Source organism: Meleagris gallopavo, chromosome 2 (genome assembly GCF_000146605.3).
Source record: "Meleagris gallopavo isolate NT-WF06-2002-E0010 breed Aviagen turkey brand Nicholas breeding stock chromosome 2, Turkey_5.1, whole genome shotgun sequence".
NCBI classification, from domain to species: Eukaryota; Metazoa; Chordata; class Aves; order Galliformes; family Phasianidae; genus Meleagris; species Meleagris gallopavo.
In genome coordinates this window covers 53334029-53359088 of record NC_015012.2, presented here as the reverse complement: position 1 = coordinate 53359088, position 25060 = coordinate 53334029, and the positions used below count along the sequence as shown (strand labels likewise).

Genomic DNA, 25060 nt, shown 5'->3' with positions numbered 1-25060 from the left:
GCATCCCCATCTCTGCAGAGCCACATGAACACAGTCCACGGCACCTGACAGCCTTGATGCATGATAACATCTCTGAAACTCGCCTCTGACTAGCCCTAATGTCATCACGTATGAGTGCTAATTTGGGATTTACAACTGGAACTCTGGCCACACTGCTATTGAAACTTCTGCCGTCTACTGAACTGTGGCCAGGCTCTGGCCTTACAAAGCTCTGGTGTGGGTGAAACATTCAGATGCAGCTAGTCTTGTCCTAGGTCAAGCATTACCTACTGAATAAACAAATGGAAAAGTGAAATAAAAAAAAAGAAGTTAATGTTAAAATAGAAAGGTGGGCCTGTGCTGAAGGAGATGACTGGGCATCCAGAGATCCATCCTCCAAGCCTGTGCTTACGCCAAAAAGTACTAAAGCAGAACTGCACAAACTGATTGATTTCTTCACTTCCTCTTCTCTAAATGGAAAAATACCCCTCACATAAATCTTTGAAGCTGGCTCAATCAATATTTTTAAAATGTCTTCTCTTTTTCAGATGCAAAGCTCTTACTATAATTGTTCTTGTGTCTGACAGATGATCACTGATCTTGTCAGTATTTCTTTGGCTAAATGCTATAAATCATTACTCAGCGACCAGATTTTTTCTAGAAAAGATCTGAGAATTTACTCCCAGTGTGGGAATTTCATACCCCAGATTCTTAAGGGAGGCACAACAGTAAGCAGTTTCTTATTATAAAGACAGACAGTACTGTTAGAAACAAAATCATAGATTCAGAATGCTTCAATTTCTTGTCTAGCAGACCAGAAATTTGTTCTGAAATACTTACACAGCTTCCTCATGTACACAGAGGGTGTATGGGTGCCCCATACTTTCAGTTACCAGAGCCTTCAGAAATACAGGAGATGATCCAATTCAATCAAAGAGTAAAACCCAGCACTCCCAAGAGCAGAAGAACTGCTCAAATGCTTTACTTTCTCTCCTTCCAAAACCAGCATTTGGCTCTCCCAAATTCTTTTACATAATCAAATTCTGTTAACTGAATATGTCATTTTAACAAGTATTCAAATCAACCTCCTGCATGTTTTGAATTGGATTTTCTATCTCCAGAACTGATGCTGTGCTTCATCTACCAACTGTCTCTGCAGTGGCACTGAAGACTGCTCTGGATATATGCTATCAGACACCTCAATAAGTCAGTAAACATATTTATTATGCCACAGTGCACTTATAAACTAACCCTTTCTGCACTGAAGACCTGATTTCAACCTTAGTCCTGAAGTGAAACCAGCCTTGACTGTGAATTGCCAGCATTCTCTGCAGTCCCGCAGTTAGTTGCTACTTGTAAGAAGACATGGAGCAGGAGAAACACAGATCAGCATTATGTTAAGAAGTTTGCACATGGTGATTGTATTTCTTGAGCTGCTTATGGGAAGGAATACCACATATTCACGAGGATTATTCAAACAAACAAACAAACAAACAAACAAGCTTAGGGAATGTGTTTATACAAACCTGTTTCTTTTGTATTTTTCCTAAATGCCTTTTCTTTCTTTTCAACAATAAAAGAGGCCCACTGAAGGAAGTCTACCAGCCACAATTGCTTTGCTGTGAAATTCTGCATCCTGAACATTGCAAACCTCAACACAAAGTAAACAGTGCCTGAACTCAGCACCCACAACTTAATAATTCTGTCCAAACTCTTACCTGTAGTCAAATTAAATTAGTACAAGCAATGCATGTTTACTTACCTGCGTACACATTTTCATGGCCTCATTTTAAGAAGCTTTGAATATTTGATACCAGAATCATTAAAATTGGTTTTTTTGAACAAAAACGCGTCTACTTTCAGGAAGAGATAACTGAATTTTAGAAAAGATAGCTGGTTGTTTCTGAGTAGCTATATGTAGATTGCTCTATTTGCTTGTGTACTGTAACAGTGACAGAAAAGGAAGAAGAAGAGATAATGCAAAGCTCTTGTGTAAATTGTACTTGAAAGAACTACATTATATTAAGTTATATAACAATTTCAATGGACACAATTTTGCTGAACATCTCTCTCTTTTTTAAAGCAAGACAATTTGTTTTATAACACTGAGAATTTTAAGTTCCTCAGAAAGACACAGTGGATTTCATAGGTTTTATGCCCTACTTTAAGTCTTTGTGAATGATTAATAGAGACAGATCATATCTGACTCTCTTAAATGTAGATTTTTGGCACTGTTCAAATCAAGATTAAATAACATTATTATTATTCCTTTTTCTCATCTCTTTCTTCCTAGTCCTGGAGATTTGAAAGAAAGTGACTTATTGATTGATGTGAACTCAAAAAACTATCCTAAGAAGAAAATCTATCTAAGATTTTATCATCAAAGACAAAAGCAAGTTATTATCTCTCACAGCTCAATGATTCCTCTTGCAGATACAGTGGTGGTCTTGGCACAATTTACAATCAAAATGTATGCATGCTGTTGTTTTAGCTTTATGCATACTAATAACATCTAAATATTAATACATAGCATTTGGAATCACAGAACAGATTAATAGGCTGGAAGTAACCTTAAAGAGCACTGAGCTCCAACCCTCCTGGTGTGGGCAGTGTTGCCACCCACTAGATCAGGCTGTCCGGAGCACCATATTTATATCCTATTTGCTGCAGCCTTCAGATGTGGTATATTCTCCCTTAGTGCTGTCACCCTGCTGTTTGAAATTCCGAGACCATCTTTTCCAAGAGATTCTGGAATCAGAAAGAACTACAGTCCTAATGCTACTCCAAAAATCACACAGAATCATAGAATGATAGAATTGCTCAGGTTGGAAAAGACCTTAAAGATCATCAAGTCCAACCACAACCTAAGCATACTACATTCTAACAACCCTCTGTTAATCACGTCCCTGAGCACCACATCCAAATGGATTTTAAACACATCCAGGGATGGTGACTCAAAACACCTCTCTGGGGAGCCTATTCCAGTGCTTAACAACCTTTTCTGTAAAGAAGTGTTTCCTGATATCCAACCTAATCTTACCCTGGCACAACTTGAGGCCATTTCCCCTCATCCTGTCACCTGTCACCAGTGAGAAGAGACCAACCCCACTCTCACTGTAAGCACCTTTCAGATATTGGAAGAGAGCAATAAGGTCTCCCCTCAGCCTCCTTTTCCCCAGACTAAACAGCCCCAGTTCCTTCAGTCTCTCCTCATAGGGCACATTCTCCAAGCCCTTCACAAGCCTCGTTGCCCTTCTTTGGACTGCTCCAGCACCTCAATGTCCTTTCTGTACTGAGATGCCCCAAACTGAACAAAGTACTTGAGGTGAAGCATCACCAATGCCAAGTACAGAGGCAGGACTACTTCCCTAATCCTGCTCACCACACCATTCCTGATACAAGCCAGGATGCCGTTGCCCTTCTTGGCAACCTGGGCACACTGCTAGCTTCTATACAACCGACTGTCCATTAGTACACCAGAGTCCCTTTCACATATGAGATCCTGGGGTGCTTTCTCCCAGTGGAGTAAGAGTGGCAGTTAGTGAGGTGTCTCAAAAACGGAGCTGGGGCTGATGAGTCAGCTGTATGGCAATAACAGCTGTATTCCATAACAACTGCTGCTTCACTGTGTGAAACGCTGTTCCACTGGCACAACACATGCATTAGTAGGAAACGGCTTTGGATTCGTTTGCAGAAGTACCACGACCAGGAAGTTTCCCAAAATACTGAATTTTTGCCTAGCAACCCAACCCTCTGCAATCAGACCCATAGATACACACTATAAACGATCATGAAGAGGTTCAAAGAAGGAAAGTGAGAAAGAAGCGCTTGTGCTCTGTTTAGATGTGTGTTTTTTTCCCTCAGTGTGGTGCCAGATCCGAGCCGTACGTCAGTCACCCACACTGCTGTGGGAAGCAGCGCGCACCGACACAGTGACTCTGCCACGGAGTTTAAAACGGGAGATACAACCTGAAACCTCAAAACGTATTTGAAAGCAATGACATCCGTCAAGACAGCTCAGTGAAATTCATTGGGAGCAAAGATTTCAGTTTCGTTTAGTGAAGTCCATCACGTTGTCACTGAGATTTACATAGAAATCCCTTCCGAGTGTGCTAGTATAGCCGTGTTCTACGAGAGGCTGTGACTTCTGCTCATTCACTCCTGAGTTATGAGGGCTCTGGGTTAGACTACGGCGCCCACATATACCGGCATCCATAGCGGCACAGGAGGAGGAGGAGGAGGAGGAGATGGAGATGGAAGAGGAAGGGCGGCCGCGCTTCCCTGTCCCGCTCATTTTGCTTCCGGGTTAGCTGCCGCCACTGCCGCGTCCTCCCGCAGCCCGGCATGGGGGATTCCCCGCAGGCTGCGGCTCCGCTGGACCCCGCGCTGGCGACGCCTCTTCCCCGGGGCCGCGGGAGCACCGCGGCCTCCCAGGACAAGCTCTTCCTCATTAAAGGTGCTGGAAGCGCCTTCCCTCTCCTCCCCTCCCACTCGGGTCACTGGCGCGCGGCAGCACGTGGGGCGTGCGTGGCCGAGCCCTGAGAGGGAGCGCTGTGGACGCGCGGGCTGCGGGAGCCAGGAGACGCTGTCCCGGGTGGAGGGTGCTCAGTCACTGCCTCGGGGTGCTTCTGCTCGTTGTAGTGCTTTCCTGGCCCAGGTCCCATGGCTGGAGGCTGTGCATCCTCTTCTTCTCCTCTTCTTTGGGCAGAAATTAATTAAAAGCCAGTTGCTGTTTTTGAAATCGGAAAATGCTGCTGCTTAGCAGACCTTGAAGCATAAAATGCAGTGGGCACCCTGTGTTCTGTCAGCTTATTGGAGGTCCTCCTGTTCCCAGGCTGCATGTCCACCACACATCTCACTGACCCGGCTACAGCAAACTTCTCCATCACAGTAATACCATAACTAAGTTTAGAAAGTGAGACCTGACATAAGAGGATTTTGATTCTTGTTTCCTATTCAAGTGATATATATATTTAAACTTTTTTACCCAACAGGTATTTCCATTAGGAAAAGGAGAAGACAAGCTGGGTATCAAACAACTGCAAAGGCAGAGCTTGTTGCCTCTACTGAGGGCATTTTGGTGTGAGCCGGGTGCTGTACAGTGCATTCAGGGTCCACAGGAGGCCTTTTCTTACAAGTGGTCTGATATGGCTGCGAGTCCCTTTCTGATGCAAGAAGCAGGTCCCAGGTGGCTGCAGAAGAGCTGGCAGTGAGGAGTGCTTTGTATCTTAGGAAGGCTCATGTGGTTTTGTTGGTTTTTTGTTTGTTTGTTTAAATCATTAGAACATAAAGCTGACAATGCCAAAGAGAATGTGTTACTTACAGAACGGTGTTCTGAGGCAGGCTTTCAGATGGCTGAAGTCACCAATGGTGCAGCAGATGAAGCACATCTTGTAACACAGAGCTGATTTTAGCATCCTGATTCTGGAATGAGGCTACAGAGGGAGCAGGGAAATTTGGAAGTGCTGTGAAAAGGCATCCTGGGATGTGAGTGACTTCTGCTTTATGCAGTTTGCAAATAGATCTTGCTATTTGTTTTCAAAAGTCTCCATTTCAAAATATGCTTTCCTCCTTACCATAGGTAATTAATATAAATAATTTGGACAACTGTTCCTTTCCCCTCAGCATATACTGACAGACCTTTCTTTTTCAGGTGTTGCTGTCAAAACAGGTTGCTTTTTGTTTTTTCTCCCTCTAGGAGACAAGATCTTAATTTCACAGAACCACAGATAATTGTATTCTCTATAAAAAGGCGTGCACATCTCACTAAGATGGGAGACTTATACAGCAGTCCCAGAACGCGATGTATTGGTATCACTTGCAGTGATTAATATCAATTTAATTTTTATGTCTTAAACTTTTCTTGGCAGGTGGAATTTTTCTAGGTACGGTTGCTACAGCAGGAATGATAGCAGGTTTTGGCACCACGCTTGCCATGGCAAAGAAGAAGAACCCAAACTGGTTCAGTAAGGTTTGTTCATTTAAACTGTTCTCCAGTTGTGATAGATGGGAAAAAACAACTAAGTGCTTTGTAGTAATGCTGATATATGTATAGTTTGGCTGTGCAAAGTTGACGGCCAGAGCACTAGACTTCAAATCAGTAGGAGTAGGATTAAACGTTTGCTAGGAATAGTGTATGATTTCTGGGTTGCTCAACTTAAATACTGCAAAGTGTAGAAAGGAAATGATACTTTTTGTGAAGGTGTGATAGGTGAGTGATTTCAAAAGGGAAGGCTAAACTTTGCTAATTATGTAACTGCTTATAGGGGATCTCTGAGGTTTTGCCACCAAAGAGGTAAAGATTACTTAAACTTATAGTTAGTACAGGTCATTGCCTGTTATTAAAAATAACACATTATTTCAGTCATAGAAGTGTAACTATAAATAACTAAGAGTAATTGCATCCATATTAGACATTCAACCCCAAAATAATATGTCTCCTATTTAGGACAAGGCCATAGCTTGACAGATACTTCAAGCAAACATAAGCCAGCACTGCTGGTCAAAGAAGTAGTCCAGCCATCCCAGAATTAACGCGGGGAAGAAATGCAAGACCCCTTCTTTCACCATCTTTGCTGGCTTGTGCCAGCTTTTGTGTCAGTGAAACTGCAGCATGAAAGTCAGAGTAGAAATAAGAAGCAAACACAATGCAGTCTGTGACCAATTAAAATAGATGAATCGGAGGAAAAAAAAATAGCAATTTAAAAGGGAAGATGTAGCATCACATCGTCTTGGTTTCATGATTGCTTTCAGACCATATGACAAGACTTGTCTTACAGAACAGCAGTGTTACTCGAGAGAGATAAAGCTGAAAATGAACTTCTTCCACGTTACTGAAATTAAGTAAGCATTTATAGAACCAGAGCCCAAATTTACTCAGAACTGAGATTACGTAATCCTGTTTTGTGATGAGCCACTGCAGCGACTGTCATTTAAAACATCTTTTGGGAAGGGGGAATGTGTATTAAATTTAAAGTGCTCAGATGCAGCAGCCTTCTTGTGAGAAATGTCCAATTTTATCAGAATTTTTCTGGGTGTTTAGTTTTAGAATGGTTTAGGCCATGTGAATGCACTCAATACAATAAACTGATGAAGTTGAACATATTTATTTCAGGCACAGTTTCCTTTCAGACACATTCTTGTCCACAAGGAGATAGTTGGAAAATTGAGGCCTTTATCATTTCTCCTATGCCCTCAAGAAATAAAATAAGTGTGAAGCATGCATTTTGGGAAACAAACCAGCAAATCTTGCCCTATATTCTCTTGGCCTTGTTTTGTTTTGTTGTTTTTTTTTGTAAGAAGATTTGAGCATTGTTCAATAGCTTATTTTTTCAAATAAAAGAGTTTTTTTTTCCCATCCTCCCCCAGTATTGGAGCAGTAACAGGGAGAAAACAACATATACAATAACAGGCTCATGATTAAAATTCTGTTCTCCTAACAGAAATGTTCTTTTCTTAGTTACACCTTTTTCCCACATGCTGTCATAGTATTCTACTGTTGTCCTCTTAATTTTTTGGCATTTCTTAATCAGCTTTCTTGATGCTCTGAACAGCATATTGGATAATCTTATAACAAACTGGTGTTTACGGAAATCCCTATCTTTATACTTAACATCCCTCAGCAATCAGCTTGGAACAGAACACTTTTTGACTGCTGTCAGTGAAACCAAATCAACCGTTTCCATATAGTTTTTTTGTTTGGGTTTTTTTTTTTTTTTAGTTTGTTTTGGGTTTTTTTTTTAGACAATCTAGCATTTAAATAGTGGTCAAGTTATTTTGCCAGCAATTTTCACAGATAATGACTCCTATTTAAGGATTCTGTGTAGAGGATATTTTCATCCATTCTTTTTCCATCTTCCAAATGGAAACTCTACACATTGTATACGTGTAGACTATTGAAGCAAGAAAAGGTCAGAAATCATCAGCATTTTTAAATCTACTCAATGCAATCTCTACTGAAAGAGTTAGGAAAGTTCATTAGCTGCAGGAAGAAAATAGTAGGACTCGGTTTAATGGTGTGGTTAGAGAGCTATTGTTTGTGTCTGTGTATCTATGTGTATATACACATGGTGAACATTGTTAACAGCTTCCACTTTGGGATGTTCAAATCAGAACAAATGAGGAATAAAATGGATTTTAGTTGTGTCCTTTGCACATTGGTGTTTGTCCTTGGGTAACTGCCCAGAGCTATATCCAAAGGGCAAATGTTAATACTGAGCACTGTCTGAGGATTACTTTAACATTTTGATGAATACAAAGCCAAGAGGAAAAAAAAACCCCAAAACTACTGATGCTTTTTCACTGGCCAAATACCATTCTGATAGACGCTGTGCACGTATTTAGTTACGTCAAAGAAAGAAATAAATTAAAAGGGACTGAAGCTGCCCTATTGGAGCTAAGTACAGTGCAGGGGGCATTGCCATCCAAGAATGACTGGCTAGCAGCAAACACTCAGTGTGAACTGACTGTTGTGAGTCACCATGTGTTTGAGCCCTTCATAGCTTCACCTTATACTGATGTGCTCTGACAAAAAAAAGTTTTCATTGTAGCTGGAGTCTGTCATGATTGAGACTCCATTCCTCTTAGCCTGAGATGACTTTCCCAAGTGTTTTGTATTTTTGCAATACATCTCATGGAAGACTCAAGCAGCAGAATCTCAAAAAACACCCACTGTTATTTCTGACAAAAATGGGAAGTGTGAAAATGGAATAATGCTATCTTTGTTACCACTTAGTGAACTCTGCAGGAAAATGAGGCTTAATGTTGCTATTTGTTCTTTTCAGAATTTTCCTAAACAGCTTCTAGAATTCCTTCAGAGTTGCAGCATCTCAAAATTGGTGTCTCAATCACTGTTACATCCTGCATCAAACTGAAGGATGCATAGGTTCCTCCACTTTCCTAATCTACTTTTACAGGAGCTTAGATGAAGACATGAAGAGGGTAACAGTCATGCCCCACTCACACCACCCCTGAAGAAATCATACCAAAATCAATTCTATAGAAGGATTGTGTTCCAGTGCAGCTGTCCTGTTTTTGATCCACATGCAGCTTTTGAGCCGCAGGATAACTATCAGATTCTTGTGCCTATTGAACAGTTCATTTCAGCATCTTCAGGTTTTAAAGCTTCCCAAGTGCTACTGGCAGTGATGAAAGCTGTTCCTGGTGAGAAAGCAGCTTATACATCCACTTGCTTGGCACTGTGGGCCTGCTGGCATCCATAATGAGTTTTTATGACATCACATAAACTGGCAAGAGAAGAAAAATTGTAGAGCAATAAGTTAAATTGTTTCATTTCTATTTTTCTTTTTTTCCAGTTATTGTTCCCTTTGTCTTGATCAGTCTTTTTTTTTTTCCCCCTAGGGTATTACTGCTACAGCTGCATTACCTGAGAGTGGCTCATCACTGGCATTACGTGCCCTAGGATGGGGCTCTCTGTATGCATGGTGTGGAGTTGGATTACTAAGTTTTGCCATCTGGAAGGCTCTGGGTGTTCACAGTGTGAGTAGCAAATATGATTCTCCAAATACTGTATTTTTTCCAGAATTCTTCATCATATTCTGTACTACTTCAACCTGGCAGTACCCTTGATTCTCAACACGTACAGTGACTAACCAGAGGGCTGTGCAGACTGAAAAGTCATTTTTGCATCTTTAGTAAGTGGGATATTGTGGAGGAAACAGGTTAGGGGGAAGAACAGTTCTATCCTGCTTGTGTTTAGTTACACACATTTCAAATTATTCAAGAGTCAGCGCTCTACTTTGGAGACCAAAATAGTGGCTGCAAACTTTCTGCATCCTTTGCTTATTGAATTGAAGGCTACCCCCAAATCCTCTTTTTATAGCTATTTGTCTAAGTTCTATTTCCTACATCAGGACATTGAGGATGTAAGAAAAACTGGGGTGAAGATAGCTTTCTTCCTAGTGCATTTCTGTAAGGAGCAAAGGGGCAGAAGTCAGAGGATTTGAGTGTAACAGAGTGATGTTCCATGATGTGCCACACCAAGGCAAAGAAACTTGGGAAGCATCTGCATGCCTCAAGGGGCAAAGGCTATCATTAATGAAGTTCTAATGTTCCACTATCTCACTGTGTTGAGTGTGAACACTAGAGTTCATGTAAGCATTTTGGCTTGCCCCCAGTAATGAGCCATGACTGAAGAGACACCCTGCAGCTGGCAGAACTCCACTTCCTTATAAAGAGTAGGAATGAATACACTCACCTTCCATGAAAAATTACTTCTATTTCCAGCAGAACATTTCATGATCTTCCAACACTAAAAGCAGCAATATATTGCTCCACCCTAATGCTATTCTCGTTGATACTTTTAATTCAAGTTCTCACTTGCTATCCACTCTGCTAATGAATCCTGTGAGTTAGCCATTTGGTTCCTGTGGCAATCATATATTATCATTCCATTGTGTTGATGTTTAAGAGGTATGACGACAAAGGAACTTGTGCAATAGAAAGGTGTTAAAAAAGAAAAAGCGCTCGCCCATCTCTGAAGATCTAAGCTCACAATAGAAACTCTACAAGGAAGGGATCTCCAGCCAGAGATCCTTCCCCAGTGGCAGTCAGCCCTTAAATGAGGTCTAAGAAGGGCGTGGCCAGGCTCCACCCCTTCCAGTACACATCTGAATTGCCTTCATCTGTGCTCCCAGGGCTGAGTGGGTCCTTTCCCCAGGTGCTCAATCAGTGGTTCAGGCCCTGACTCAACAGTTACCATACTGGGCCCAGCATGCACAAATTCCTTAGTTTCTAATGTTGATTCTCAGCAAGAACCAATAAAGGAAAGCAGGACGTAAAATGTATTTTGTTTATACTCAAGTCCCACTTGTTAGGCAGTAGAGGAATAGCAGAGAAAGAAGAGCAGGCATACCAATTTATGCTCTCTGTGTGCTGAGCTATAGCAATCTAGCAGTCTGCTGAATTTACTGTCACTTACATCATCAGCCAAAAGGATTCACTTCACGCGATGCTGCTGATTCTTGTTTTCACTCAGAATACTTCTGGTCCTGCTGAAGGACACTATGACGCTAGTCAGCAACTTACTTCAACTGTTTGTCAGTAAGCTTAATTTTTCTTTCCTTAGAAAATGCTGACCCGGACACACAGCTGCTTGGTTTTCTTGTGAGGCTCTTTCACCGAGACTATATGACAGGGAAGAAGAGCACAAGCTTGAGGTGGCTAAGTACAGGAAATGTCACAGTCTGACAGCAGGATCTCATGTCATAAGGGCACAACAGCAGTGCATGGCCTTTTAGCAACTAGCTAACCATTTATCATCAGAAAGTCATCCTTTATTATATTCTGTGTTGCCTTAGTGTTGAAAGGAGATAGGACAAACTTAAGAGGCTCTTACAAACACCTTTTGGTATTGGTTTCTTTATGTAGAGTGCTTTTGTTTAACAGCACGGCACAGTTAGAACTGCAGACACTAAAGGAAGTGGATTTCTGTCAAGAGGCTGAGGCTGCAAATAATTTTGAACCGATCTCTTCCTCTGCTTTTCACTGACATATTTATTGCTTTTGCTATGGATTTAAATTGCAGTTGGAAGAAGGAAACTCATATGGTAGTGCTACTCATTACACAGCATAAATGCAAATTTACATTTGTAAGTTTCTGCCATGCATTTCTTTATCCTGTTTTACTCTATGTATTAAATATATGTTTAAAATTGTTAGAAGTACAAAAGCAGAAGTGTGTTAAAGATGAAATATTCTGACCAGAGAAAAGGGACTCTAGGAATATAATTCTAAAGAACAAGTAACTTTTGATTGTTGTTGACACTTTGCATGCTGCTTTAACATAACACTCAGGAGGAAATACTATCTCATGGAAGGTGTTCCTTCTGTGCATTAAGTATCATCTTCATGAGCACCTGAGGTTAAATAAGTGTTACAAGCTGGCTGGCACATCATTAGTTCTGGATTCCTAGGTATATACTAATTCTGAAAAAGGGTTTTCCCATTTCAGAGAAATAGTTTTGAAAATTCTTTATCTCTGCTTCTGTGACAGTAATAATATACTAGCAATCAGTCAATTCCAATGCTAACTTCTAGGAACACACAAGATACGTTTGTTGAAACTAATAATTGTTAGATAGTCACAAAAATAAGTTTAATTTTGTGTGAAAATATTTACTGGAGTTGTGGTAAAATAAAATTTCTTCAAACATTAACTTTTTAGACAAGAGCTACTGCAGGTTTTATGGTAGTCTCAACATTTTCTAACGAGCATTTTAATTTCAGTTGAACAACTTGAGAAAAATCTGTTGTAGGCTTACCTGAATATAAATATCTTGATTCTTCAGCATAGTTTAATTCTGTGAACTCCATTACTCAGTAACAATTGTAGGTTCCCCATAACACAGCTGTGAAAAGTTTGAAGTTACAATTGAAGTTACACTGCATGCATATTTGAAAGCTCTGACGTTAAAGCAAATATTAGTCTCTGAAAGTGCTGTTTTATACATGACCTTAGAGAAACCTGGATTCATCTTGATGCCTGGAACTTTTGTGATCTTAATTACTAAACTTTTGGCAGCTGAACAAGAAGAAGAGCTTGCTGCCCTGTTCCTTCACCTTACTGCCTTCAACAGTAACTAACTGCCTTTGGGATGTGCTAATTAGTGATCTGCCCCTGATGCTGTCCTCCTCTCTCAGCTGGGCACTGATTTCAGTTGTTTAAGAGCTGCTGGTAATAATGATAACAACATTATCAACAGCTCATATGGTGTTTCAATATTGTTAGGCATAATAAAATTTTAATTATAAACACCACAGATGTTTCATTTAGCAAACAAAAAAGTTTCATCTGTCACACATAAAAGTCCATTAATTCCAGTGTGTTCTCAAATCCATCACCATGCTCTGTCCTTGTGGACGTCTTGGCATGTTCCCAGTGAGCAGAGGACTGCTTTCACGTACAGTCTGGAGGAGAGCTCTGAGTCTAGTGAAACCAAGCTGCTGTGTTGTTTAGTGCCTGATATTGTCTCAGGGAGTAAATCATGACAAGAAGCCACAGTGGAAAATCAGACGTGATGGGTCGGAGATCTCACAGGAATGGCTGGCTAGCCAGCTGTGCTACTGAGCAGTTCCACTCCTGACTGATCAACCCATGTGAACTGCTGAAGGTCATGCACTCCACAGCTTGCTTTGACTCTAAAGGAGAAGAAGGGCAAAGCTGGGCAGTAAATTTGGAGAAGTACAGCCAACAATATGTTCCGTGCCCTTTGAACCCTGCTCACTTTAGCCACACTCTGGTTTGAAACAGTGCACTGCTGAAGTGGTGTGAATGAATGCTAGTCAGTGTGCCTGCTGTGAGACCTTTCATAGCTGCCTGCATAGGAAGAGGTGGTGAGCATCTTTCACACACTGGAAAGGACAAAATTAAACCCAGCGATGGGACTGCTATATGCGATGTGTAGTTGTTGTGTTTTCTTTTTAAGAAAAGAAGTCTATATTATCAGACACCTATCTGCTACACCTGCCTGGGCAAAGCAGAGTTGGTGCAAGAGGGGCAGAAGATGTGATCCTCGTACACAGGGCCAAAGGGCTTGAGGATGTGTTCATAGTTTGTTCTGCACTGCAGCTACATCTGCTGGTAGCAGAAGAGAAAGCCACTATATTCAATATGTTCTTAAAACACTGCTGTCACAATGCCTCCTTCCAGCTCTTAAATGGCTTTATTGATAAGGGCGGTAAGCCTACTGATTTTTATGCTAGCATGAAAACTCAGGAGTGATAGTAAGAAACTGATCTTTATGTCTTGGTAAGGGATATAAAAAATTTTACGCAGTCTTAGGATGGGTTGTTAATATCCCCTGACTGCAGTTGTTGCTGTTGTCATTTTTGAATAGATTACTAAGTAATAAACCCTACTAAATTTCAGTGAGCTCCTATCCCTAAAATGAGAAGTGATGGGTCAGTGAGGACTAGGTTTGATAATAGTTTAAATTCTATTTTTCATTAATGTAAAAGAGAAATCTTCGTTTTCAGAACCTAGGAGCTGATGGTTTTCTATTTTCATATACATTGGGCCCCATGCAGAAATTATCCAGATGTTGTTAACATGTCATTAACATATCATTAGTATGACTTTTTAACTAACTTCCAGTGAACTCTTAAGAAAGCAGTTCGTCTTTGATGATGTCAAGGTCCAGCACTTCTGTCGGTGTGAACAAGTGTCAATGACCAGCAGCATTGGGCTCGGTGAAGCAGTTTGGGCCTGGGGCTCTAATATCTACAACCATTCCAGGGGATATTTTAAATTTGAGCTGACTCTAGCCTTGTCCCATGATGTGAATGCCTGTTTGCAGCTGGAGTACACTAGATGTGCTCCTAGAACATACCTCCGGTTTTGTTGCACCCTAAAGACATCCATCTGGGGTCTTCTGAGACTGTTCAGCTCATGCCCAGGATGGATAACTGGGAGATTCACAACCAAAGCAAATTCCTGGTCTGAACTCCAGTGTTCACCCAGACACGCCTGCAGCCTCCCACTTCAGGCACTTCACTTCACAGAACAGAAGAATGTATGTAATATTAAACACAGGCCTAACAATTGACCTATAACTTTGAACAACAAGTATATTTACTATCTAACAACTTTCATATCATGGCATTATCTTTTAGATTCCTGGTACAGTGAGCTGACTGTATCCTGATGGATAACACAAAGGTGTTGAAAATAATTTTGTAGAAAATAATGGGTTTGGCATGTTTTTCATTTCATTATATCTAAGAAGTCATAGTTGAAGCATCTTATTTTATTACTCTCTATACAAAAACTTCATGAAGTTTGAAATCTTTAGATTAAGAATAAATGATGTTTCACTAAATAAAAACTTTTGTAAGTAAAGAAATAAAAAAAAATCTTAAAACCTTGTTATTTCAGTCGATTTGAATGAGAACTTTATATAGAAAAATGAAACCTTTCTGATTTTGTGTCTCTGTTTTACAAGTGCTATGATCTGCTATACCTTTTTGTTGTTTGTAAGTCACACTTCAGAGTCTGTATTAAAATAAGTTCAGATGGTGTAATGTAATTTAGTTTGAGCAACATTATATCTTACTTTGAATCATTAGGCAATAGAGCAGTAGAGGCTAGCCTTGATCCAACAAAAGTTTTTAAGTATGTGCATATGTTAAAAGAGGGTCTATAAGAAAGAGAGGGACAGACTCTTCAATAGGATCAGTTGTGAGAGGACAAGGGGAAATGCTTTCAAACTGAAAGAGGGGAAATTTAGACTGAATATAAGAAATATTTTTTTACAGTAAGAATGGCAAGGCACTGGAACTGGTTGCCCAGAGAGGTGGTGGATGCCCCATCCCCAGAGACATTCAAGGTCAGGCTGGAGGGGCTGTGGGTGTCCCTGGTCCTTGCAGGGAAGTTGGACTAGATGACCTTTAAAGGTTCCTTCCAACTCAAACGAGCCTATGATTCTATGATATAAATGTATGGTTTAATAAATATTGTAACAAACTGCAGCAGTAGTTCCATGTTCGGATCAATGGTCGCACCTGATAAAATTGTGATTCCTCCTCCTGCATTACTAGCTGCCCAGACAATGTATTTATAAGCATAGGGTTATCGGAAGTAAGAGGGAACTGATCAGAAATTAAAGGACGCATAGGCCTTCATAAATTATTTTCTGATGATAAGTTGTCCAAACTTAGTGGCACTTAGGCAGTTCTAGTCTTAGGTATGTACTTGAAAGCACATAGAGCACTGCCATTTGCAGTGAGGAGAGAGTTGTGTCTGTGAGGATTCAAGGGGACCTGCAGTTACAATACTTGAAGAAATGTATGGTCACAGCATAGTCCTGGAAATGGAGGAAAAATATATTATTTTGTCTCTGAACAAGGCCCAAATTCTGTTGTTTTGTTTCTGTAATATTGCTTCATTTTGATCTTTAATTAAGCTAAGGTTATAGTAAAATAATAAATTAAAAGCCTAAAGCAAAGCAGGGTTGCAGTTAGAGTGATTTATCTGGTCTCTTGCCCTTTCCTTTGCTGCTTAAACTGATGTTTTTTGAAAGGCGGAAACATAGCCTGTCTGTACAAGCAAGATACACACCATGGTGACCCCTTGCTTTATTTAATGAGTAAAATGCATAGGATCCACCTTTGTGATATAAATTATTCCTTGTTTTTCGAAAAGGTCTTCCTGACCTATCCCTCTGTCCCCAAGTGTTTCGTTTTTCTTAATCCTCAACCCGCTGACTTTGGCAAGTTGCAGAGTCTGATTCTCATGTAGCTGACTGTCAGCAGTATATTGTTTAAACTTGTTTTGCATTCAGTGTGCTTATTTTACAGGAATAACTGACGTCGATAATCCTATTAAGCTGAATTCCAGTTTGCTTACAGTTTGTTTGCTATTTGTCAACAGGACCAAATCCTTTGAAAATATTTCACAGTTTTCTAGAAGTTACAGTTAAGTTGTAAATCCTCACTTTAGATAAGCAGCTTTTCTTTAAATTAAAAATTTGAAGCAATAGAATACTTGACAGATACTAGAACATATCTACAAATGCTTGTTGTTCCTTTTGAATTATTATTATTTTTTAAATAACAAGGATTATGAACCTTTTTTTAAAAGCCAAACAGTGTTTCAACAGTGGCACACTGAGCCATGGAACAATTAATAAGCAAGATAAATTATGCTTTAAAGCCCTTTTGCTCTTCATGCACTCAATAAATTTCCTCAGAAATGAAAGCATTTGTCCTCCCAAGGGAAGAGGGCCAGGATGATTCATAAGTAGGTTTGTTGCTTATATATCTGTTCTATGGAACGCTGAGAAAATACTGAGAACTAGTAATTTGTGACTAATATAGATATAAAATGTTAGTTATCATTTTTATGGTGACTCCTAATGAGATATCTTTTTTCTTTGATCTTAACCTTTAAAATATTAACAATTTAGCACAATTGCACAGCTTTGTAGAGACATCTAAAGCAATTAAAAACAATACAGAGATTATATGCTTAGTATGGTTTTGTTGGTGAGGACAGTTCCTACACAAGGTGCTTTTATCTAGAGGAAATCTAACTTCTAAATATTCATTTTATGCAAAACAATACTAACATCACCCCATCTATTTTGGGAGATATTTGATAATATTTTTGAGACTGAAGTCACAAGTACATTACAAATACAAGTGAGTATTGAGTCTAAGGATGGATGATTTAAGAAAATAAAATGCAAGTACGGAGACATAGTCTTCACAAATTTTTAGCATCCATAAATAATACTAAGATGTACAGATCTCAATCAAATACTGACATTTTGCAGAAGCTTAAATTTTTATACTGTTTTGTAGATGTCCAAATGCTGCTTGAAAGCAGTGTATCTCCTAGAATCATTCTAGGAACATCCCAAAGTCATTCCTAGATGTTTTTATTGCTATTATTTTTAATTTTAGTTTTATTTAATCCTCACCTATTCATGATATTTCTATTCCTTATCATGTTTGATTTATTATGCACATTTGACTGCATAATAAAATCATTTTTTCTTTCTTACTTATTGTCATAGAATTCAAAATAATTCAAGTCTGCTCAGTATTTAATGTTGTTTTACTTCCTCAGTGCTTATTTAAATTCAAGGAAGATTTAGTACCAATACAAATTAGCACTTCCTCCTTCTGTATATACACATATTATCTATACTGCTTGTATTACCTAATTAGTGGTGTGGAGAAGACTTGCCTCCACACATATGTGCTACTTTTATTTTGCACAAGGAGTAGAAGATATAAACAAGGAACCTGTGTACTTGATAACAGAGAATGCTTTTTCAAGGAATAAGATCATCTTTTTCTTAGTGGAAAACTGCTACATCTGCATTGTCTATAGGGACACTGTAAGAAAGCATTTCAAGAATATAGGAAAACGGTAACTGTAGCTCTCTTGAGGAATTATTTCATTGTCTTGGAAGAGACTCGTCAATGTCAGCTGACACCAAACTGTTGGGAAGTTAGATAGGCCTTTCAGTTCTTGAAGGGAGCTTATAAACAGGAGGGAAACTGACTTTTTATACAATGTAATAATGGTAGGACAAGGGAAAATTACTTTAAATTAAAAGAGAGGAAGTTTAAGTTAGATCTTAGGCAAAAATTCTTTACTCAGAGGGCAGTGAGGCATTGATACAGGCTGCCCAGAGAAGCTGGGGTGTCCCATTCCTGGAAGAGCTCAAGGCCAGGTTGGATGGGCCCTGAGCAGCCTGAGCTGATGGGGGGCAGCTCTGCCCATGGCAGAAGGCTGGAACTGGGTGGGCTTTAAGGTGCTTTTCAACCTAAGTCATCATGGTTCCATGATAGAATAAAACAACACTCAGTCTTTGGTCAGATGTTGCCTCAGGAGCAGTTGCGGGTTTCTGGAAGGGGACAAGTGGATCAGCACATTCCTTGGCTCTCTTTAATGCAAACTACAAATATATAACTAAAATCTGAATAAAAGCTTACCTGATTGGTGTTTTTATGTTGCATCTCAGTACCATGACATCTTCAAGTGTGGCAGTATGGCCATCCTTGTCATGTGTTTGTGTTTTCATGCAGGTTGCTCTGCTTGCCTGAAATGCGTGGTTGTCTGCATTCTGGCTCTGTATGCAGCAAGAGCTCCAATGTGTGGCCTGCACGCAATTCAGTTCCATTCTGGGCATCAAGGCTTGTGAATTGCTTAAGGCTGGGGCTTTGATTTGTACCGTCTGGTTTTCTCAGCCATGGCCCTCATTTCTGGTTAACGCACACTGGGAATTAATGGTCATACAGAGGAAAGAATTACTCAGTTTACCTTTTGAAAGAACTGCCTACTTGCAGATAATTCTTGTTTTTCATTCAGTTCAGAAATCCAAACTACAGTGCACAAGAGCTTGTGCAGTGGGTATGCTGATCCTGATGCTTTGGGTCCATTAACTAGCATGCTTCATACATTTATATATTTAACTGTTTTAAATTGTAGATTACATTAATTTTTCAAATTGTGCAAGATGACTAAGGAGAAACGAGTAATACATCATAGAAGATTAATCATGTGGATGTCCTTTTCAGGCACCCAGATTTGAAAGTAAGACTGCAGAAAGAAAAGGAATGTTCTTCAATGGTTTTAAAAAAAAAAATCACTCAATTTTTCTGCATCACACAAAAGCCTTTTGCAACAAGACAGTGTAATCCAAACTTTATACTATTATTATTTTTTTTTGGAATTCTAGTGCAGCATTCAGATCTGCACCAGCATCTGGTGAAATCAATAGAATCACAGAATCACCAAGGGTGGAAAAGACCTTCAAGACCATCCAGTCCAACCATCATAGGTACAGGCTTGAGACTGAAACACTAACATTGTCTGCTTTGAGATATCATACACTAGAACAACTTAAGCTCTTGGCCTTCGATTTCAGAAAAATCATCTTAGTTATTCATAGAATTTTAAGGCATACTCATAGAGCTCTAGGTATAAGGAAGTAACTGTTTTTTAAGATTGTAGTTTACAAGACTACTGCCTTTGTGTATATAAATGAAAGTCAGTTTTTCCCACTGAGTACAAATTGCTAAGCATCTCCTTTTTTAAAATTATTTTTAATTCAGAGTAATCACAGCAGCTTTCTTTTTTTTAGGCTTTTCTACTGGTCTGGCATCTTCTTTCTCTTACTACAGAGGTGTAGAAACAGACTTCCAAGCTACCAGTTAACAATCCCAATATTTAAAGCTAAGTGCCGTTCACTCAGAAATTAGACCGAAGTGAAGGAACTGCAATGTGCTCATGATGTAGAGCAGGTGCCTTATCAATGAGAGATGCGTGGACTCTGAGTAACCTGAACACCTTTGCCAATGAAGTATTAGATCTAAGAATATGAACCAGAGCACTACTTTCTGTGCTTACTGTAAGGTCAGCGTGCAAGCTGGTACAAGGTGACCTGCAGCAAGCACTCCATTTTACCGTGGCAGTCAGAGAATTGCCTTCAGCCAGCAGGCTGTCTGCTCTGCTCTTGGAGTGCTGTAAAGGTTCAGTGCATGCTGTTTTCCACAAATAACCTGCTATTTCTGTATGCAGACCTTGATAAGCGTTAGCTGACAAGAGCAACAGCAATCACTTTGAGATTTGGGAAAAGGTAGCAAGAACAATCCTCTCTGATGTTCTTAAATCCAAGGCAGCCTGTCTCATCTTGGTTCCTTGTGAGGTAAAAGGTGACTGATGAGAATGTAAGACGTGGACATGCTGTGTTGTGCTCTCAGTCAGTATTCCAGTGCAGGGGATCTAACCTCATTTCACTTGGAAGATAATGTAAGCAGTTCTTACTGGTACAAGTACTAAAATAGGAAACTAATAATTCCTAGAATTTGGGTTGGCCTATTATGAATGTCAGACGTTAAAGAGAACATTTCTTTGCAAAACTTTCATTCTAGGATTCAAACAGACTTTTTTTAGCCTCTCTTCCATTCATTTTAATATGAACGGCCACATAAGTGCTCTCAGTAATAGTGCTATCCCAATTTTTGTGTGACATTCTGTCAACGGTGTACATTAAAAAGACATTATTAACTGCAAGATGCTTTTAGGTCCCCATATTTTTGCCACCTGAGGCAGGATCATTAGGTTAAGATAGGAAAATAACAGTGATCTGTAGCTATTACAGGTTATTTAATGCAGCAAGGTAGATGATACCCTTTTAGAAAGAAGCCTGACAGTCAGAGGTGGAACAGTTACTGTAATTTATTTGGCAGGAAAAACAGTATCAAGCTTTGCAATATCTGTGATTAAAAATAAAAAAATCACTTCAGTGAAATTCACTTTTGAGAGTTGCCTCCAGGAACGGAGGATGCTGGAATGTTAAATCAAGAAATGTGCTACAAATCGTTCATGTGCCACTGGGTTCAGAAGGAGGGTTTGAGTGAGTGGTCTGTGATCAGGAAGGCAGCCAAAAGAGGTGGAATACATTCAGCTTTTAGCACGCAGTTTACTGCACTATTAATTGGGGACATCGCAGTTGAGCCGACTGCCCCAGGGTCAGTGTGTCTGACAATCATAAAAAAGCAGCTACTACAATAAATTATTTCTGAACGTTCCAGTATTTAGTACATAGGCATATTACCTTTTCTAATTAAATTAATGCTTGTTGATTTGAGACCACTGGCATGTGTATTATGGAATCTGGAAGAAATACAGGAGGTTTCTGGGTTGGAGAGAGAAGAGACCTTCTAAGCAGTTTATCTCTGAAAAAAAGGCCTGGATGTTACCAACCAAATGCAATCAAGTGCGAGGCCAGCATGAGTTAGTTTGGAGGCCAAATTTGTACTAAATACAGGTTGGTCAGTCAACAGCCAAGGTACAGAGCGCATAGTCAATGACTGAGAGAAGTCACAGCGTAAAATTTGATACTAGAAGGATTCACAAGGAGCAGACATTGACACTGGGAGGGAAGGAACTGTGTTGCAGTTTCCATCGTGATTTATGTCTATGTACACTGGTTCCACTCCACCAGAGAAAGGTTTTTTGAAGCCTTCTCCATGCTTTTTGGCAGTGGCTAGGGAGCTGAAAAGGAGCTTTGAGTACTGGGAGGACAGTGGCCAGGATTTGAAAATACATTGAGTTTATGTAACTAGCACAACTTGGAAATGGAGGAAGAAACTCAAAAGCTGTGGGCATTAGTGGTGCAGATGACAAAGAAATACCTTAGAAATCCTATTCAAAGCTCTAGTGAAACCCTACTGCACTTTCTTACTGGGAAGAGAGAGAAAAAAGAATAAAACTCTGTGTGTAGTACCAGTTACATTGCTTAATGTATTACTTAAAAACTATTGTGGAGAGAAATAGTAGGATGTAGGATTTTTAAGTTGCATAGAAATGAAAGTTGCATAGAAAATGTCAAGTAATAGTAGCTGTGACGTTTCCATTGTGAACAAATGGACCCCAGTTAGATACACCAAGAAGATATCAGGTACTTCTTAAGCCCCCGGCAGTCACTGTAGAGAACGCTTTTCCTAAATAGCTGACAGCCTAAGGCAAAATGTTGAAAAGTCAATCCACGCTGGTGATCAGCTTAGTATTATGATTTATTAAAGTAGTTCACTGTTCAGCATGGAAATCGCAAAAGAAGAAGGTCTGGAGAAAAATGTAAAACAGTCAAGCCTGTGAACTGCAATCAAAAATATTTTGTATACAGAGGGGCCATGGAAAAAGATGTAGATGCTTGGAAGAGCAAGGTGATGGCATTAAGTCTGGCATTGCTTGCAAAATGGTTTTACAAACAAGCATCAGAATCTGAGAAGATAAGGCTGAAGAAATTTATCACAGGATCTTAAAAATGAACAAAAAAAGCATTAAATATTTCAAATTCTGTCTATGTGCTAAAGGAAAATTGCTTTTTCAGAAAATGAGTTGCTTTTACCTGCAGAAGGTAAGTTAGCATTCTGAGAGAAGTCTGACTATTCTTAAATCTACAATTGATAGCACTGTTTTGGTGCTTTCTAGATTAATACCCTTTTTTTTCTTTCATAATAGACTTGTAATATTTTATTTTCTAGTCAAGCTTGCTTTGTGCATCGTGGACCAACAAATAAAATAGGAGATAATTGGAGCAGTCCTTGTATGTAAAAGTATTGGAAGAAAAGAACCCATTAAATCTAAACAGCTACTTTAAGAAGAAGTGATTTTTAATGAAATTAATTCTCAGTTCTGGCCTGTCAAGACAATAGAATCAGCCATTGGTCTCAAAATGATTACCATAAATATAGATTTGGTGTTTGATTTTAATGCATTAATACGTAGAATATAAAGACAGCAATCTTTCTTTTTCAAAGCACACATTTTAATTTATCAATAAAGAAAGAACAGCATGGTCCTATGTATAATTATGAATTTTCTTTTCCTGTCTATTAATAAATAAATTTTAATAAGATTTTGTTTAATCACCTGTATCTATATTGTTGGATAAACAAAAACTGTCAGAGCTGAACATTTTCTTTAATCTTGTTCTAAAATCCTCAAACAGAGCTATTATAAAAGATCTTCAATCTAGAGAAAGTGCAGAATAAGGCACTGCATTGAAAATATAGCTGCATTCTATTGAAGTAATTTTACACAAAACAAAAAAACATTAATATTTATATATATATATATTCACACAATAGCTCATATAATAGTAGTGAACCATTCAGACAAGTGGTCCAAGGTAGACATTCCAGTGTGATTCTTTAGATGTGGGAATTGTAGCGGGTCCTTTTCATACTATTTTTTTTCACTTAATTAATTGAACCAGTATAATTAAAGGGAATATCTTACTTTGCTGTTATTTTTAAGGCCTTTTTACATCTTCTTCACCTCAAACAGCTATATTTTGTGGAATAAGCCTCTTATTAATAGTTGACTACTTTTATTTCTTAACCTCTTTATAGATGAAAGAATTCCGAACTAAAATGCAGTCACTGTTTCCGGCAATACCTAAAAATAGTGAGTCCACCGTTGAATGGGAAGACTTACTTAAATCAAAGTGAAAGAATCAGAAGCATTTGGAGATGGCTTTTTCAGCAAGAAAAGGAGCAGAAGCTTCAGAAGTGTCTCATCTGAATGAAAGAGAAAAAAAATCAGACTGAGCAAGTTACGAATTGAGTTCATGAACCTGGGAATGCCAGTTAGCATCTCAGTGGCAAGATTATTAAAATAAGAATTTATACTGAATTTATACTGTATGTATACAGTGTTTTTGGTATGGTTGATTTGTGAGAAAATGAACCTTCCAAGGTAAGTTTGTTCCAACTTGAAAAAAGGCTGCACATTATGAAGACTTAAAAAAAAAAAAAAAAAAAAACAATTAATTGTTAATATATAAGGACAGAACCTCAATAAACTTTTACTCCATCCTGCCTTTTATTTCTCTAGGAAACAAAGAACAGTGCTTTCAGTGCCATTTACATGCATCATTAGGAATGTAAATATCAAGATAATTATAAAAGGTCCATCAGTGAGCCTGAAGATAAAGGTTACAGTGCACTCTTCTAAAAATAAAGGAGATATTTAAAGTTGTATCAGAGAAAGTGTCTAAACCAAGCTGTTTTTGTCTGTCTGGTTGGAAAGTTTAAAACATCAAATACAGAGGTAATGACCTGCTGAGCTCCTCTGCAGAGCAGCAGTAGAGACCTCAATAAAGTCACTCTTTTTTCAGTAGTAGCTTTTTTATTGGATCCCACAATTGTGAATCTGACCGTTTGTATAAAATCTTCTACTATATTTGTATGAATAATGTAAGTGAAAAATACATAAAATAGTGTTATGTCCAGTCTGTCCTACACAACAGATATTTTCAGCCAACAAATTGTGTGTTTTCTGGGGGATGTTATTTAGTGGTTCCTGTGGCTCTTCTATCAGGAGAAGCAATGTGTCGTTTTCCCACACTGCAGAAATCTCATGAGGCGTAGGCATAACTAGGAAAAATAATACGTTGTACTCAAACACTGTATTTGCAGAACTGTACATCTGTAAAATTGCAGAAATAAAAAAATAGTATCAGTGAACAATTCTTTGTCGAGTGAATGCCTAGTTATCAGGGATTTTTTATCAATTGCACACAGTCCAATTAAGACAGCTGCCAGATTTAATAAAGTTTGCTTGGAACCTGTCTTTTGTGATTAAATCTTTATATTTTTAGGAAAGAATGTTAAAAAGAAACTTTAAATGTCAGATGAATAATAGAGAAGTGTGGTTTTCCTATGAAACATGACAGCACTAGAATAATATCTTTAACACAATTGAAGTATAATAGATGACATCTTTTCCACAGTTTGATTGTTGTAATCCAGTATTAAATAAATTGTGGTGAATATTGCTATCCTATGCACATGAGCAATGGTACTATTTCCATATTTCTGTTTGTGTGCATGGGGATTGCCTTTAGTGCCTATGCTTATGCATATTAGCACTGAGTCATCAAGTTTAACACGTGGCCGTGCCATTAAAACTGATCAGGTACTGAACTAAATTCAATAAATAGAAGTCTTATTATGCTCTTAAAGTTGACCAACTTTAGTTTTTAGGGTGGAACTCACGTGACTTGGATTTATCTGTTAAGTTAACTTTCAATAAAATCTC

At 38.8% G+C, this 25060-nt stretch overlaps 1 protein-coding gene across 2 annotated transcripts; it reads left to right on the top strand.

The window, feature by feature from the left end:
• The first annotated feature begins 4224 nt into the window (after positions 1-4224).
• Positions 4225-24489, top strand: TMEM242 (transmembrane protein 242). 2 transcript variants are annotated; one of them, XM_010707286.3, is made up of 4 exons: positions 4225-4435; positions 5850-5950; positions 9340-9477; positions 11066-12155. In XM_010707286.3, the coding sequence occupies exons 1-4, from the start codon at positions 4324-4326 to the stop codon at positions 11105-11107; spliced, it is 393 nt and encodes a 130-aa protein (XP_010705588.1). In that variant the 5' UTR covers positions 4225-4323; the 3' UTR covers positions 11108-12155. The 2 variants fall into 2 exon arrangements, with proteins under 2 accessions (XP_010705588.1, XP_003204191.1); XM_003204143.4 differs by lacking the exon at positions 11066-12155 and adding an exon at positions 23371-24489 and having other exon boundaries at positions 4240-4435.
• The last annotated feature ends 571 nt before the right edge of the window (positions 24490-25060 follow it).